This window comes from Fonsecaea multimorphosa (assembly GCF_000836435.1).
Source record: "Fonsecaea multimorphosa CBS 102226 unplaced genomic scaffold supercont1.6, whole genome shotgun sequence".
Classification (NCBI taxonomy): domain Eukaryota; kingdom Fungi; phylum Ascomycota; class Eurotiomycetes; order Chaetothyriales; family Herpotrichiellaceae; genus Fonsecaea; species Fonsecaea multimorphosa.
In genome coordinates, this window is record NW_015971640.1 from 651514 (window position 1) to 666160 (window position 14647).

At 53.9% G+C, this 14647-nt stretch overlaps 6 protein-coding genes across 6 annotated transcripts; 2 read left to right on the forward strand and 4 right to left on the reverse strand.

Moving 5' to 3' along the window:
- Positions 1 to 297: 297 nt before the first annotated feature.
- Positions 298 to 1794, reverse strand: Z520_03980 (uncharacterized protein; the record flags this gene model as incomplete). The annotated part of the gene is made up of 3 exons (XM_016774490.1): positions 298 to 784; positions 837 to 1270; positions 1327 to 1794. 3 exons carry the CDS (start codon positions 1792 to 1794, stop codon positions 298 to 300), a joined length of 1389 nt encoding a protein of 462 aa, XP_016634417.1.
- Positions 1795 to 2497: 703 nt separating this feature from the next.
- Z520_03981 (uncharacterized protein) lies at positions 2498 to 2932 on the reverse strand (the record flags this gene model as incomplete). Its single annotated transcript, XM_016774491.1, has 2 exons — positions 2498 to 2593; positions 2651 to 2932. The coding sequence occupies 2 exons, from the start codon at positions 2930 to 2932 to the stop codon at positions 2498 to 2500; spliced, it is 378 nt and encodes a 125-aa protein (XP_016634418.1).
- Positions 2933 to 4661: 1729 nt separating this feature from the next.
- Positions 4662 to 6071, forward strand: Z520_03982 (uncharacterized protein; the record flags this gene model as incomplete). The annotated part of the gene is made up of 1 exon (XM_016774492.1): positions 4662 to 6071. The coding sequence occupies one exon, from the start codon at positions 4662 to 4664 to the stop codon at positions 6069 to 6071; it is 1410 nt and encodes a 469-aa protein (XP_016634419.1).
- Positions 6072 to 6647: 576 nt separating this feature from the next.
- Positions 6648 to 7361, forward strand: Z520_03983 (uncharacterized protein; the record flags this gene model as incomplete). The annotated part of the gene is made up of 1 exon (XM_016774493.1): positions 6648 to 7361. One exon carries the CDS (start codon positions 6648 to 6650, stop codon positions 7359 to 7361), a length of 714 nt encoding a protein of 237 aa, XP_016634420.1.
- Positions 7362 to 7780: 419 nt separating this feature from the next.
- Z520_03984 (uncharacterized protein) lies at positions 7781 to 9743 on the reverse strand (the record flags this gene model as incomplete). Its single annotated transcript, XM_016774494.1, has 2 exons — positions 7781 to 9244; positions 9327 to 9743. 2 exons carry the CDS (start codon positions 9741 to 9743, stop codon positions 7781 to 7783), a joined length of 1881 nt encoding a protein of 626 aa, XP_016634421.1.
- Positions 9744 to 10811: 1068 nt separating this feature from the next.
- Positions 10812 to 13795, reverse strand: Z520_03985 (uncharacterized protein; the record flags this gene model as incomplete). The annotated part of the gene is made up of 2 exons (XM_016774495.1): positions 10812 to 13564; positions 13732 to 13795. The coding sequence occupies 2 exons, from the start codon at positions 13793 to 13795 to the stop codon at positions 10812 to 10814; spliced, it is 2817 nt and encodes a 938-aa protein (XP_016634422.1).
- Between the last annotated feature and the right edge of the window lie 852 nt (positions 13796 to 14647).

The window sequence follows — 14647 nt, forward strand, 5'->3', positions numbered from 1 at the left end:
CTGCTCTAGGGGTCTGCAGATGAAAGTGTGTTCATGTGCTGGAGAAGACCAACGGCAGAGGGCATTGTACAAGTCAAATGCGCAGGTGTCGAGCGAGGCCAAAGTTGTGGAGAGATCTTGTATGCTGCAGCCTCCTCACGGCTAAATACGGCAAAGTGCGGGGAAGCCTTGCCGAGGGCGAGGCTGAGCAGATGGCGAGACCGATATCGGAATCTACTCCTATGTGAGTCGGGATTCTCTCCATACTACCTACATACCTACGGAATACCTCTCCTTGTCTATTGAACCCTACCCCAATCAAGCCTTCAATTTGAACTTGCCTTTCTCCGATGCATCCAGCCCGCGAACAGCAATAACGCAAACACTCGACAGCATCAACAGTCCGAAATCATACCATATGAGTCTGACAAATGCCTGCGGATGTTGGCCATCAGCAACCAAAGCGCCACCGACTGGGGAGCCCCAGAAGGCGCCTAGACCGCGGATGAAGTAGATGAAGCCGTTGACCGATGCGTATGCCTGAGCACCGAACACTTCGATTACCGTGGTAGGGAAGAGAGAGTTGTATCCTCCAGCGAAGACGCCATAAGTCACCACGAAGGTAACCCATAATCCCATATCGTCCCCATAGGCGCTGGACAGCCAAAATGCCACGACGGTTATGGCACTCCCGAGGACGCTGAGGACCAGAGTGTTTTGTCTGCCTGCAACATCGGCGATGAAGCCCATCGCAATCCGACTTATCGTGTTGACTGCATTATTGATGGAAAGGAGCGCAGCGCCACTAGCACACATAGTTAATGAGTCGCGGTCAATTCGACAGTGCGGATACTTACAAGGCAGCTGTGTATCCCAGCCTCGTACTAAACTCGGGGAGAAAGGTCAACGGGACCAGATTCCCTGCCGCTTGAGCCATTGCAGCTGTCGCCTGGAGAATGAAGGTGGGCCTTTTTGCCAGCCTGATATCCACCAGCGTCGGTCGCTTGGAGAGACTCCGCGAGAGCGGCGTTCCCAACACAATGGGAATGCACAGGGCGAAATTGACCAGGCCAAAGACGCGTAACGTCCAGGCGGCACCCATCTTCGAGAGTAATGCACGAGCTGCTGGTGCGTAGACGAGGCCTCCTACTCCGGCTCCTGACAGAATAAAGCCCATGGCGGAGCCGCGATGGGCGTCAAAGTACTCTGGGGCCACGGCCAGGACGGGGAAGTACATCAAAGAAGTGCCGATACCGTAGATCAAGCCCTGTGTGAGAAGGAGCTGCCATACCTAGAACAACAAGTGTGAGCAGAGGGTCAAGATGGCTGGGTAATCGGTGCAACAACCTTGTGACAGAAGCTTGCAAGCACGTAGCCAGTTCCAATAAGCACTGCCCCAGCACCGGTAAGCCACCTTGGATCCTTTGATCTCGCCATGAGCGGGTTGACCACAATGCTCCCACCCCAGGTCAAGCCAGCAGCCAGAGTGCCCACAAAGGCCAACATTGCTTTGCTTGAGACCTCGCTTGGCGGGAGAAACGGATCCTTCGAACTGCTCCCGTTGGACAGATAGTAGTTGAGAAAGACGCCGTAGGCCTGATTCAGCCCGATGGTGATGAAGACATCGAAGAAAGCACAGAAAAGGATGACAGTCTGGCGTTTCCGAGAAACTGGTCGCATGGCGGGTTGAGCATTGGCTGGGACGACTATGCCTTCATAGCCAGACTCGTCGTCCGCAGCACGCAGTTGAATAGATTCCTGCGCTTCGAGTCCAGTGGGCGCGTTTGCCGGTCTATAAGTGGTTATTTCATCCATCTTGTATCATTGAGCTGCAGTGTTGAGAGCGACTAGCACAAGCAAGAGGAAGAGAGGGAAGCAGGTAAGCCCGGGATGAGAAAATGCGGAGAAGTAAAGGGCGCACAGTGGCTGCTTGACATGTTGGATGTGCATATCCGACGACAGCCTCGCGATGTAACCACAAGGAGAAAGTCGGAAGTGGGCAGCGGAACTCTCCATACTCTATGTCACTTTGGTCATTTGGCTGCGACGATCTCAAAACCAGCTTCCAAGGTTCGTATTCTCGTATTCAGACGTGCCATGCTTCTTTCTGACTCACGATCCTCTAGATACCTAGGTACTCTAGACACATCAATCCCCTGGGTACTTACTTAGTCGAGCATAGCTATGGTACAGTCCAGTGCCTGTTGTTCATTCTCGACCTTGTCTCATTCGCCTTTCCCCTGGATCCACGATCACGTTGACTATCACACTCACTCCATGCTGCTTCCCCCTCGCCTCTTCATCATTCACCCTCCTTTCTCTCGTGCCTCTCTCTGCGCTTCCTTATTGCTGTCTCGTCCCTGGGATCATCAGACTTCGTTTGGCTTGGCGATTTCTTTCCATTGTGCCTTCAATCTACTGATTGAAATATCCCGCCCGTACTCCTCTTCGTAAATCCTCTGGATGGTCTGCCACAACAGATTATCGATCTCTTCCACCGCTTAAGTCCTAGCCTCGATCACTTTTTCTCTTTTTCCATTTGATCTCTCTTTTGTTCGGCAATGAGCTGATATTTGTAGTCCTCGGGATACTTTTCCAGCCATTCGACTGGGAGCTGAGCACAATGTCAACTTGGAAAAACAACCGAAGTGAGGTAGAAAGCCGGACATACCCTAAGTTCTCCACTTGCAGCAAATTGCTCCATCAGCCTCAAGAATCGAAGTATCATGTCGTCTCTGTCGATCGGTCGTCCTGACAAACGTTCGTATTCCTCATGAATTTCCTTATGCTTCGCACCGTTGATCTTCCACGTGTAGAGCATTTTGTCCCATTCATTCGCACCTGCGAATGTTGCAGGGAGCGGCTCCGCCGGCGCCTTTCCGTCGGAGGGAGGAGGGTTTTTCTCAAGCTCTTTCATGCGTTGAACGTATCTTTCCCAACTTGGATGCGCCATGATAGGTGTCGCCAGCTGAAGGAGCAAGGAAAGGCGCAAGTCTAGGGCAGATTGCAAATGGAAAGGAAGAGCGATGTGGAAGAAGCAGGAGAAGAAGGAAAATTAAGCCCCATGTTGCGTAAAGTAGCAAAATGGATTTTGGAAACAGACTAGGAACAAGGGCATCAAACAATTCAGCGCACACTCAACGACGTCAATCACAATGGGAGCACGCTGGCTGTGATGGAAATTGAGCTTGCTGGCAGATAATGGTGCAAGCGATGATCAATTGGCTTTGCAGCATTGAAGATACCCCTTCACCCAGGTTTTGCATGGCGCACACATGTGGATGACATGCCCTTCTCTGTCAATTTATTTCCACGTCACCGTTTGCATGAAGATAACGGGTTGGCGCAGAATTTAGTGTTTCAGTTTGATATATTGCTTTTCTGACAATAAATTTAGGACTGGTTGACTCTTTGAGCAAAAAATTCCTGACCCGTCTGTACTGCCGCACAGCTGACCAAGTACAGAAGGTATCGAGAATGAAGACAAAGCGTGATTGCAAAGCCCAATCGATGTTGGAAGCAGGGGGTGATTCGGTGCTGATGCGAAGCTGTAAAGTCTTGTCTAGAAAGGGAGTTATGGGCCGAGACCTGAGCGCATCACCTTAAGCGTAACTTGCGCAGCTTTACCTACAAAGGGTAAGCTGAAGGCTTTCAGAGCAGAGATCATTAGTGTAGCAGGGAAACGTGATTGCCTCTATGGCCCAACTTCAACGTCTGCAAGTCCAATGCTAGTGTGGTGTAGCAAGGCTGCCTGCGTGTTCCCACAGCGTATGCTTCTTGTCATGAGTTGTAGAACTTTTCCCCTTTGCTTCCTTGCCTGATAAGGGCAATCAGCTCCAGCTCCGCCTTTCCAAGCCCCTTCCTTTGTGAGTCCGGTGTTGCTGGTCCGGCTAGCAATCCGAGCTAAAAGGCACAGGCAGGTCAGAAGGGCATTTGTCTAGTGAGCAAAGCATAGGGCGTTCATAGAGTCCGGGTTCGCAATGATACGGCGGCGTTGCATAGTCCAGCAATAACGGTGTGCAATGGTGGTTTGTTCCGATTGACAATAGCAACGGGCGTTCTCTTCAGCAGCTGGTCTCATTCCAGGCTCTCATCCGCAGGCCAGAGACCAAAAGTCCCTTCCCCATGCCAAGATCACAAAAGCGGCATCGGCAATCTGGCCAATCAGCGTAGTGGGGCATTGCTGCTGTTTTGACCAGTCATATTGCACCCCTCGACTTCTTCATTGCCTTTCTTCTTACTCGAGTACTAGGCCCCATGTTGCTTCGCCCGGTGCTCAACCCAGTACGCCTTGCTTCTGCCAGAGCAGATATTCAGCCTCACTGCTATATCTTCCCCAGATAATGCATCCCCTCCTCTCCTCCGACGTCTGTTCGACTTCAACTTTCTCCAGACTCTCTAGATAGCAAAATCACAGTCTCCGAGAGGCTTGCGACGCTCCCTAATTCGGGGTCACGAGGGGGAAAATTGCACCTGCACAGCCACATGCTGATGGCCATTGTCACTCCTTGCGTGCTATTCACGAGGAGGCGGTGACTGTCTTCTTGATCTGACTTTCCATTCGAGTCATCATTGAGTGGCCTCTGTCAGCGGACTGTACCGCACTTGATTATGACATTAAGCGCAAGATCTGGTGGCGATAGAAAGGATCTTCATCTTTCGAGACCTGTGCGACAGCCCCGATGACGGTCGAATCTCAGCCAATGTGCTCTCTGCAAGAGACCATCCGCACTGGGAACTTTTATTCCTTGGACGAAACTACATTGCTCCACCAAATCAAAGATGCTTTCTCCCCAGAACTGGAACGACTGAAGTGCGTAAGAGCCGTCGAGGGCACCGAGGAGCAACGCGCTACCGCAAATGGACAAGCCGATGTGTTGAGTCCCTCACAGATTCTCTATGGGACCAATTATGACGAGGTCAACCGAACGCTTGTGGGCATTCTTGCGCTTCGATGGATTCACAACCGCGACTATGAAAGCTTCACTCGGCCACAAGTTCCCGAGTCGCGCCTGACCGAGGAATCATTCGAGTGGCTGCACGACCTCTTCTCAAAAGGAATCGAGAACTCAGATGATCTTCTGGCCCTGGTGGTGTCGATGATCATCAATGACTTGGGAAAAGATCCCAACCTGGAAGAAGACTACTACTTCAAAACCCGCGATCGTCAGAACCATGATTCCTTACTACTGGACGCAGCAAAGGCGGGGATGATCTCCGCTCTGCAATATCTCACGCCGGAGAAGAGAGAGGACCTAATGCGAGGTCTGGAACTCGGATCGGAGCTGAATGCAGGGCAACTGGCCCAGGCTGAAAGCGTGCCTGTCAATCTAGAAGGACTGCTGGCCATGCGAGACCACAAACACGCATTTGAACTCAAGTTCATGGAGCAAATCCTCGACGTCGCCGGCGCTTTGGGCCATCTTGACCCTCGTGGCTCCAAGACCTTTATCGAACCAGTCTTTCAGGCTTTCAAGACAGTGCATGAGGTATCTCTCGATATCATTGACGGCAAGTCCAACCCCCGACAAGGGTACGACAAGGTACTTACAAAACGTGGAAATTTGCTTTATGTCAAGGGCTTTCGCAGACTTAGTGTAAGCGATCGAGAAGATCGGGCACTTCTCCGCTTGTTGACCATGGGCCGGACTGCAGACAAAGAGCAGGCTGAATTATTCTCCAAAGCGTACAACGCTCTAAGGCCGGAAGACAAAGATCAACTCGTGGCGGGGCTTAATGTCGACGGCAATGTGAATGAGACGGCTGTGCTCCCTTACTACATGCCCGCAATCATATCCACCACCTTAGAAAACACGAAAGACTCGGATGAGGATATCAAGCGCGAGGCACTCACATCCCTTATGCGTTACCTGGCCAAAGTCTTGGGCAGCCCGAGAAACAACCTAACAGCTGCACCCGAATCCGCAGTATATGACCGCGAAGTACCCGGAATCATCATCGAGAGGAATATGTCGAAGGTCCAGGACGTCATCAACAGCCCAGGATTCAAAGATGATCCGACTATTCTCGATAAGCTGGATATACCAGATGGGCAGATTCTTCAACGTAGAAGGACCAGTCAGTCTTGGTGAGAGGCTGTCACCCGCCCACGACGACTTCCTCGGCTTGAAGGACTTGGTCTGCCGCCATCAGTCAAGGCCCAGTGGAAACGGACGGCAGATGTTGTGGTAGCCATTCAGAGATCCTGGCCAGATGTCGCGGAAGTAATCCCACAAGCTTCCGTAGGACTTGGAGCAAACCATACCTCAAGATGCCAGCAACGGACAAGGATTTTTGACCTTGGAAAGTTTCCATGGTTCTTGCCTGTGCCAACGGATCCTCCATTATCCACAAGGCATCTTCCCGTCTCATATCCACATCGTTCTGCAAGGTTTTCACAGTATGCAAATATAAAGAGCTGTGTTCTCGCCCACTTTACCTCCCGATACTGGCCATCACCTGCGTCTCCCTTCATACCCAGCGTGACTTTACAGAGCAGACACCGGAGTCGAGGACTTGCTGTCTTTGGCACTACTTGACAGGACTGGCAGTATTTCCAACTATCGCTCAACAGACGATCATCCACCCGAATATCAACAGTTGCAGATCCACACCCTCCACCTACGATGCGCTGGAGAATATTCGCCGGCAGTACACGACTTCCAAAAATGGCTCCCTTCAACCAGACATCCCCCGACGCTCATCCGTCAGACTCCTCTCGCGCATCGAATCAAGACTCTGATCAACAGTACATCATCGTTCCTATCCACCAAGACACTCCTCAGAGAGCACCAGCACCAAGCGATTCCAATCTCCTCCATCAAAACGCGGGTAGTATGCCGGAATCCAAACCCGTCAAAAACTCCAGAAGAAGCCTCCTGCACGACCTGGCCTCGGAGCTCGAGATCGGTCTCGAAAACCATCAGAAGGCCAATACCTCCGACTTCCCCCCTCGCTCCTCTGAACTGCAATTTCCACTCACAGCCACCAACAACTCCAGGGGAATCTCTCTCAACAGGAGCGAACAAACCCATCCTGAGCATGCGGGTAGCAGCTGGCTATATTCTATACAGCAGCAACCACGCGATGCTCAATTTCATGTCCCATCACAACTACCGGCGTTCGTCACCTGGGACTTGCTACTCCTCGACGCGCTGATCACCTTCTCGTGCCTCGCCTTCAATCTGTACCTCGTCTGTGAGGTTTTGTTTCTTTCTCTCTTTCCCGGGGGGAATGAGAGAGTCGGAGATGGAGCGAGAGCGAGAGCGAATCCAGCGAGAAGCAGGTCGTATCGCCCTCGGACAAAGAGGGGAAATACAGAAGTCGAGCATGCGGCTTTGGAAAAGGCGAAAAGGCGTGAAAGCGGTGGGGATGGGGAGTGAGTTTCCAGAGAGATCAAGAAAGGGCCAGAACAGGAATGACATGATGCGTTGCACGCGTCGAAGTCCGAACTGGCCATGAAGGGAAACCGCGAGTCGAATATCTAGCATGCAGGACAGGTTATCAGAGTTTTGGATTGGGGTTGACTTTCCTGCAGATAGAAGGATGAGGGAAGAGTCTCGATATTGCTAACCAGGGTACCCGTGTTCTCTCGGGGTACTTTGCTGCTGCCATGTACAATGCATAGGTAGTCCTGCTTGATACATAGCTTGCTGTGTTAGTTCCGTTTATCTATCTATCTATCATCTATCTATATCGATTCATCATCCACATGTCCTTTCCATGTACTCTACATAACCTAGGTAACCTACCTATATGGGAGTGGATATCTATCACAATGTTGTCCCTTCTTACTCAGACATCAAACAAGATGCCTCTTCCCTCTCCCGCCTAGACTCTGCTTCTGCGCCCCACCAAACAAATCCCGCCAGAACTGCTTAAACCCATAACTCTTCTCCCCGCTCTCGTCGCGGATCGTGCCCTCATGGCCCATCCACTCATCACCACCAAGCTTCTCGAGCACCCCACCCTGGACCTTCTGGCGGACAACGCGGACCTTGGGCAGGGGCCGGGTGCTGCGCTCGCGGATCTCGTCGGCCAGCTGCGGCGCCACGTCTGCAAAACACCGCCGCAGTTCTCGGTCTAGCGTGTAGTAGGGCTTCTGGGCGATCTTGGGCGCCATCAGGTTGTAGGAGCGCGTCAGGGCGTTCAGGTTCGCGACCGCCAGTGTGTGGTATGCCAGTTCGGATTTCTCCCACGTTGGGTCGCGGAAGGGGTAAGGCATCGGTAGGACTTGGGCGGAGGTGGACGATGGAGGGGGGGAGGGTTGGGATTGGGATTGGGATGGGGAGGGCGTGGGCGTGGGCGCGGGTGCTTGCTCGGACAAAGTAGATATAATCTCTGGAGGTGCTGCTTCTTCTGCTGCTGTTGGCGGCGGCGGCGGCGGCGCATCCGTGCTTAGATCGACGGCGATGGGGGCATTCTCGGCGGGTTGCTCTGTGACTTTGATTTCGATCTGCTCTTGCTCGTCTCGCGGCTCGACGGCCACTCCGGCGGCAATCCTTTCCTCGACACTCACAGTCGTCAACCTGCCATCGCTCGAAATGCTGCTCAGATTCTCCACCCTCCGCGCCGGACGGGGATTGACCCTCTCTTCAGCCAGCGCATACCCTTGGGCCCGGCGCACCTGGTCCTCGACCGTGCCGCCACGGCTGGAAATCGTCCGTGCGGCGTGCCGGCGCCAGTCGCTGCGCAGGCGGCTCCGAAAGGTCGCCACTGCTTTCACCAGCTCCTGCTGCTTCTCGATCCAGGGCGGGACGATCTCCTGCTTCTGGATGATCTTGTTCATAAAGTACTCGGTCGTGTCGAGGAAGGGTGAGTTGGCGTTGTAGTCGCGCTCCACATTGATGCCCTTGCCGCGGCTGATGTTCTTGAACTGCCCCCTGGCGATGGCGTCCTCGATCCGCTCGTTAGCCAGGCTCGTGAGACCTGTGATGCTCGTCGGCATCGGCCTGGCCCCGGGCGAGAACCGGTCCTTGAGCTCCCTGCGCCACTTTTCCCGCTCTTGCTCCGTCATGTCGCTCTGCTGGCTGATGGCGTAGATGGACGTCTTGTCCCGTGCCCGCGCCAGTCGGTCCGCCGCCGAGATGTTCTTCTTGGGGGCCGGCCGCAGGTTCACTTTCGGAGCGATGGAGGGCGCCCGCGAGGGTGATCGCAGTTTCTTGTGGCTGTCGTCGAGCATGCGGAGCACCGAGTCGTGCATTGTCTCTGTGCCTCGCCAGGGTTCTGCGCCCGCGATATCGCGTGTGCCCTTTCCTGCGGCATTCTGTCAAGTAGATAATGATCTTATCAGTCCTCGATCTTTCTTCTGTTGTCGCTAATGGAGGGGGGTAGGGTTTATTTCGTACAGGCATCGTGACTTGGCTCGCGGCCTGTTGATTCTGCGCCGCAAAGCTCGTCTGTGCAATCCTCTCTTCCAGCTGCATCTTCAGCTCTTCCGAAAACCCGGCATCTTGCATCAACTTGCGGTCACTCTTGCTGCCCGTGTCCATCGTCTCCTCGGCCATCTCGGCCAGCCTGCGCGACATGGCGCCCTGTTGCTCTTCGCCATCCTGACCCTCGGCACTTTTGGGGGCGTGCGGATTCGCGGACTTTGGAGCTGCAGGTCCATCATCGTATCGGACTGCTGTGGTGCTGAACGGGTGGCGTCGTGGATGAGGGCGACGAGGGATCGAGTTGCTGCCGCCATCGAGCGAGGGACCCCGCAGCCTCTGGGCCCGGAGACAGCGGGCACAGGTCCAGAGCTGGGAGCTGGAGCTGCTCATCTTGGGCGTGGAGAGGGACGCAGAAATAAACGACAGATTCTCTAGAAAAGGATGGCCCCCAAAAAAGCACCGGGTCAACTGAATGGGAAATGGACAGATGCGATGCTCGTGTCAATGACTTTCGCCGTCGCCAGCTTCTTTTCTCCGCACATTCCGCCCAATCACGACATACAATGAAGTGTACGAGGTATACAATCTTCTATCCTCGTACTTGTCCCCGTAAAGGGCGATACTGAATATGCGCGGTGGAAAGGCCTTTCTCTTTACTAGTTGCTTGATAGATTGACTGCGGAGTTGATGTCGATGGACTATTCTTTGTCTACTCATATACCTAATAATATTGACTAACAGCATCGCTTTCTTGCGATGCCTGTGTATCGGTCGTCGTCATGATGCCCTGGCACGCTCCTCGCTTCTCGCTCATGCTTCAAGGGTAAAAAGGCATCCTCTCTCCTACCCAGCTGGTCCAGCCAAGTCCGACATGCAGTTTGTGAATCAGAACCCAAATGTGGTCTATCTCGTCCACGATATATGCTCATAGTTAAATCGTAGTCATTCTTTCTTCTCATCCAAACCCTTCCCCCGGAGAGCCATGCAAGCATACCAGAAACTTAAAAGCACAAGGCAATGCACCGATCATGCCCAACCCAAGGCACAGGCACAATACCCAGAATGAGGAGCATCACTCATCAAGGACAACAATCATGCTCAATGCACCATGTTTCAAAATAGTGGGATATCGCTCAGTTTCATGCCTCGCTTGCGAAGTCGACGACGAAGGACGTCTTCGTCAGCGTCGAGCCAATTGTCGCCCTCGGAACCGTCCTCCCCGAACTCGTCAACTTCTTGCTTGACTCGTGGGGGCCGAGCAGCACCGGCTTCGTCTCGTTTGACACGAGGGAAACTGGTACTTTCGCTCGACGGGATGGCCGCCTCTAAGGCCATGCGATGTCGGTATTCGTGCTCCCGAACGTGCTGCTCACTTGCGTACAACGAAGCCGTAGCCACCCCTGGATTGTAAGAAGATCTGTAGTCCAGCTGGTGGTGCCGACGCTGTCCACGAGCGTTCTAAGCAGTGGCGGCGACGTCGTTGAGCTGCTTGATCCACGAGTCGGGGCTCTGTCCAACCCCATCAAGCTTCATCATCTCTTCAGTAGCAGTGCCCCCTTCTGTATTGCCCCCATCTTCCGAAGGCTGTTCCGCCTTATTTTTAGCAGGCAAGTGGTTCTCCTTTTCTTCTCCGCCTTCATGCAATCGACCAGGAAGACCCGTGTTGCCCCAGGTTCTCTCCTCTGTCCTCGCAGTGGCCTTTTCACCACCGAATAAGGGCTCTTTTCTGCGGCGACTCAATTTTGCCAATCTCTCTTTCTCTTTTGCTTGGGCAATGGCGATCTTTTCCTTCATAAGTTCGAGACCCCGTTGGCGGTCCGCTAATTCCTCTCGCAATCTTTTGCGTTTCTCCTCGCCTGTTCGCCCCAGCCGCCGGTTCATCACGCCGTCATCGACGAATTGGGTCTTCAGAACCATGAAACTCACACCATCATGCGGTGCCTGGTGTTCTGCCAAGGTCTCTGCACTAGGTTCAGGCCAACTGCGACTCTTGATTCCAAAGCGGACACTGTCCGCGTAGCTTTCCAATTGTGGCAGTACAACCAGAGTGATGTGCAGATCCTTTCCCTCTGGCACCGGAACTGGCTTATCCGGCGCTGGTAGACCTTCGATTCTGGGGTTTTGCTCATCAATGAGCCTGTTCAGAAGAGTGTCTTCGATGTGGGCAGACTGGATGAACCCAGAATGCATTGCAGCTGCCACTGGATCAGAGTCATCCGTATAGATACCTGATCCCCACAGGTATTGTTCGCAGCCGATGAGGTTCCTTTCTTTCTGTTGAAGCCACATGCTGGACACCTTGATGGTATAAGTACAGTTAATGTGATCTGGGTCCTTGAAGGAAGGCAAGAGATTTGGCCGGATGGAAACGTCGAACTTCTGCGGCTGCGCCCGGTCGAAGTCGGGAACACCGACCACAGGTTCATATTTGAAGAAACCAAGGTGACGACGTGGATTTCGTCGAACTTGCGCCAGGACTGACGAGATCCTGATCACCTTCCTAGGTTTGAAAGTAGATCGGCCTGCCGCCGAAGACGGATGCGGAAGCTGTGGGTTGTGAAGGTGTTGCGCAGGATTGGATGTTGGGGTGCCTACTCGTCGAACAGGGTTCGATGTTGGGAATACCCCATTCTTTCGCTGCCCCGGCGGAGTGTCGTCAAGGTCCAGCTTGTATGAGTGGGAGTACTTGCTTCTCTTGCCTCGCCCCGGGCCCGGCTTCTTTACGTCGCCCACATCACTTTCGGCTCTAACATCTTCATCCAGCACCTTTCGATTGCGTTTGCTGATTCCTGAAGTACTTCGGGACATCTTCATAAGATTCTCTTCACTTAGGCGAGCACCGCCTTCATCCCGCTTGAACGGGCTGGCAGGTAGAGGCTGGGGCGTGGGAGTGGGACCAGCAGAGGTAGTACCGAGTCCACTCCCAATACCAGCAAAAACTCGACCGTGTTCAGTCTTGATACCAGCATCTGGTACTGGAGTCTGGGCTTGAGCGCCTTGCACTGCTTGAGGCACAGGCGAGTATCTGCCACGTTTCGATTCATTTGCTAAACCGAGAATGGTTCTGTGTTGTGATAGTTCTTCGCTGCCTTTGCGAACTTGGTCTTCCAGAGGCCCCGACGCGACCGACCCGGCAAATGGGGAGTAGGCTCGGTTAGTTCGCAAGCGATCGCCAAGGACGGAACGATCGCTTAGCGACTGCACAGAGTCTTGCCGCATCATATTTTGCGCCCCGTATATCGGCTCTCCTTGTTGATTTAGGATGCCTGCCAGACGACCCTCGCCGCCATTGAGGTGAGTGCGTCTTATTTCGGGGGAGAGCGATTGAGTAGCAGGCCGTTCATGGGGAACGGACACAGGCAGTGGGGGAGGTGCCGTCTGTGGAAGACGAGACAATGTTGGCAAGCTCGGTGGACGAGTGTCGTAGGCTCCGGTCAGCCCGTTTGAACGTGGAGGGTCGTGACCGCTCATTGGCTGGGCCCCAGCCCGGTCGATCGGCGGAAGGGAGGGAGGTATACTCTCTGGTCTAGCTGGTGGATGTGACGCGGGCGGGAATGGTGGCGAGATGTTGCTCGGCTGCGGCTGACTTTCCGGTCGCTGCAGAATACCTCCAAGACTGGTGCGACGGGCGCGGTCCTCAAATTCATCCTTTGGCATGGCCGTAGGACCGAAAGGAGGTGTATATCTAGGTTCCGGATACGGGTTCATGTTTGACTGACTTGGCCCGGACCGCGGAGGAGGTTCATAGAATGGTCCTGGTCGCTGGGTCATGGTTCCCGAACTTGAGCGATGCGGCCTTGCGCCCAGTGCTGTTCCTGCCATTCTGTCAGGAGTTTTCGATCTTGGCTTGTACGAGTATTCCCCGGGACCCTGTTTGGATGGGTACTGGGGCGGCGACATGACTGCGCCCAGTGACATGGAGGGTCCTGGATGCGAGAGCTGCCCTGAAGGCGGTCTGGACGGCTGGTTATGGCTGCGATATTGCTCGTGAACCGGCTTTTCGGGTTCGGAACCCAACATCGAAGATATCGACATGCTGCTTCCTGGCCTCTTATGGGGGAGTGGTGCTCCGCTGTTCACGGCAATGGCAGCAGAGTTCTCTGGGAAAGGCTGCTGACCAAATCGGGGAGGAGGATAATGCTGCGGAGACGGTGGTAGCATCGTGCGAGGAAGGCCGTACATTGTTTGAGGCTGCTGAGGTTCGGAGTAGCCTGGACAAAGAGGTTAGATAAGGTAACAGCATAGAGACCCTGGTGTGAGAGGGAAAGTGAAATGTGGGAGTGAATGCATGGAGGTATGAGTCGTCGCATGATCACCCACAGCACAACGCGCCCTTGGTCATGGTAGGAGAAATGATCCGAGAGGAGTCCAAGCATACCGGTGAATGAACGAGGAGGACTCGAAGGTCCATTGAAGGCGGGTGAGTGGCCTTGCATTGCCATTGCGGCCGGATTGTGGAATTGAGAGTGTCGTGGTAGAGGTGAAGGATGGTGGAATGCTGGATGGCGATCAACAGGGAGGAGATGCTGGTGTAGCAAATAATGATGCGGAGGCTGCGCAGAATTCGATGTGGAGACTGGCGCGACTGGAGTCGGAGAAAAAGGAACAAGACGTTAGTGATGCATGGAAAGGGTGCCTATGGCCGCAGTAGGAAGCATAGCAACAGTGATGGGTAGTTTACAATGTGGATGCGGAAAAGAGACAGGGTGGAGGATCACGCATCTTTGCGTTGAAGAGAGTAAGGGTGGAAGATGAGAATGAGAGATGAGGATGAGTGTGAGGATGGAGAGAATCATGCGCAAATGTGAATGGAGTGGATGCGTGGATGCGGTGTCGCCAGCGAGTTTGGGGTGGATCTGGGAGCGAAGGTGGAACGCCCAGCATCACAGTATCCGGGAAGGGAGCCAGAAGAACACGCCCCCGACCGCTTTCCGGGGCAAGCAGCAGAAGCAGCAGCAGCAGCAGGCAGCTTCGAGCAGCAGGCACCAAGCAAGGAACCAGCAGCAGACCCTTGGAGCGAGCTAGCTTAGGTACCTAGGTAGGTACCTATACCCATCAGGGAGGGTGGTTCCATGCCCGTACCAAGACCCAGGTATCCGCACCCGCCCTTTCCCCCATCTCCCCCCAAACAGAGGGCTGATCCTGATGGTTGGGCTCGCAGGGTAAGCAAGGTACCTGGTAGGGTCCGAGTAGGGCAGGTCCCGTGGGTACCCAGCTCGTCAGTAGTGGGTGGAGTGGGACGACAAGTGACGGGGGTTGTCATCCAAAGCCAGTCAAATAGGTAAGGATGCTTG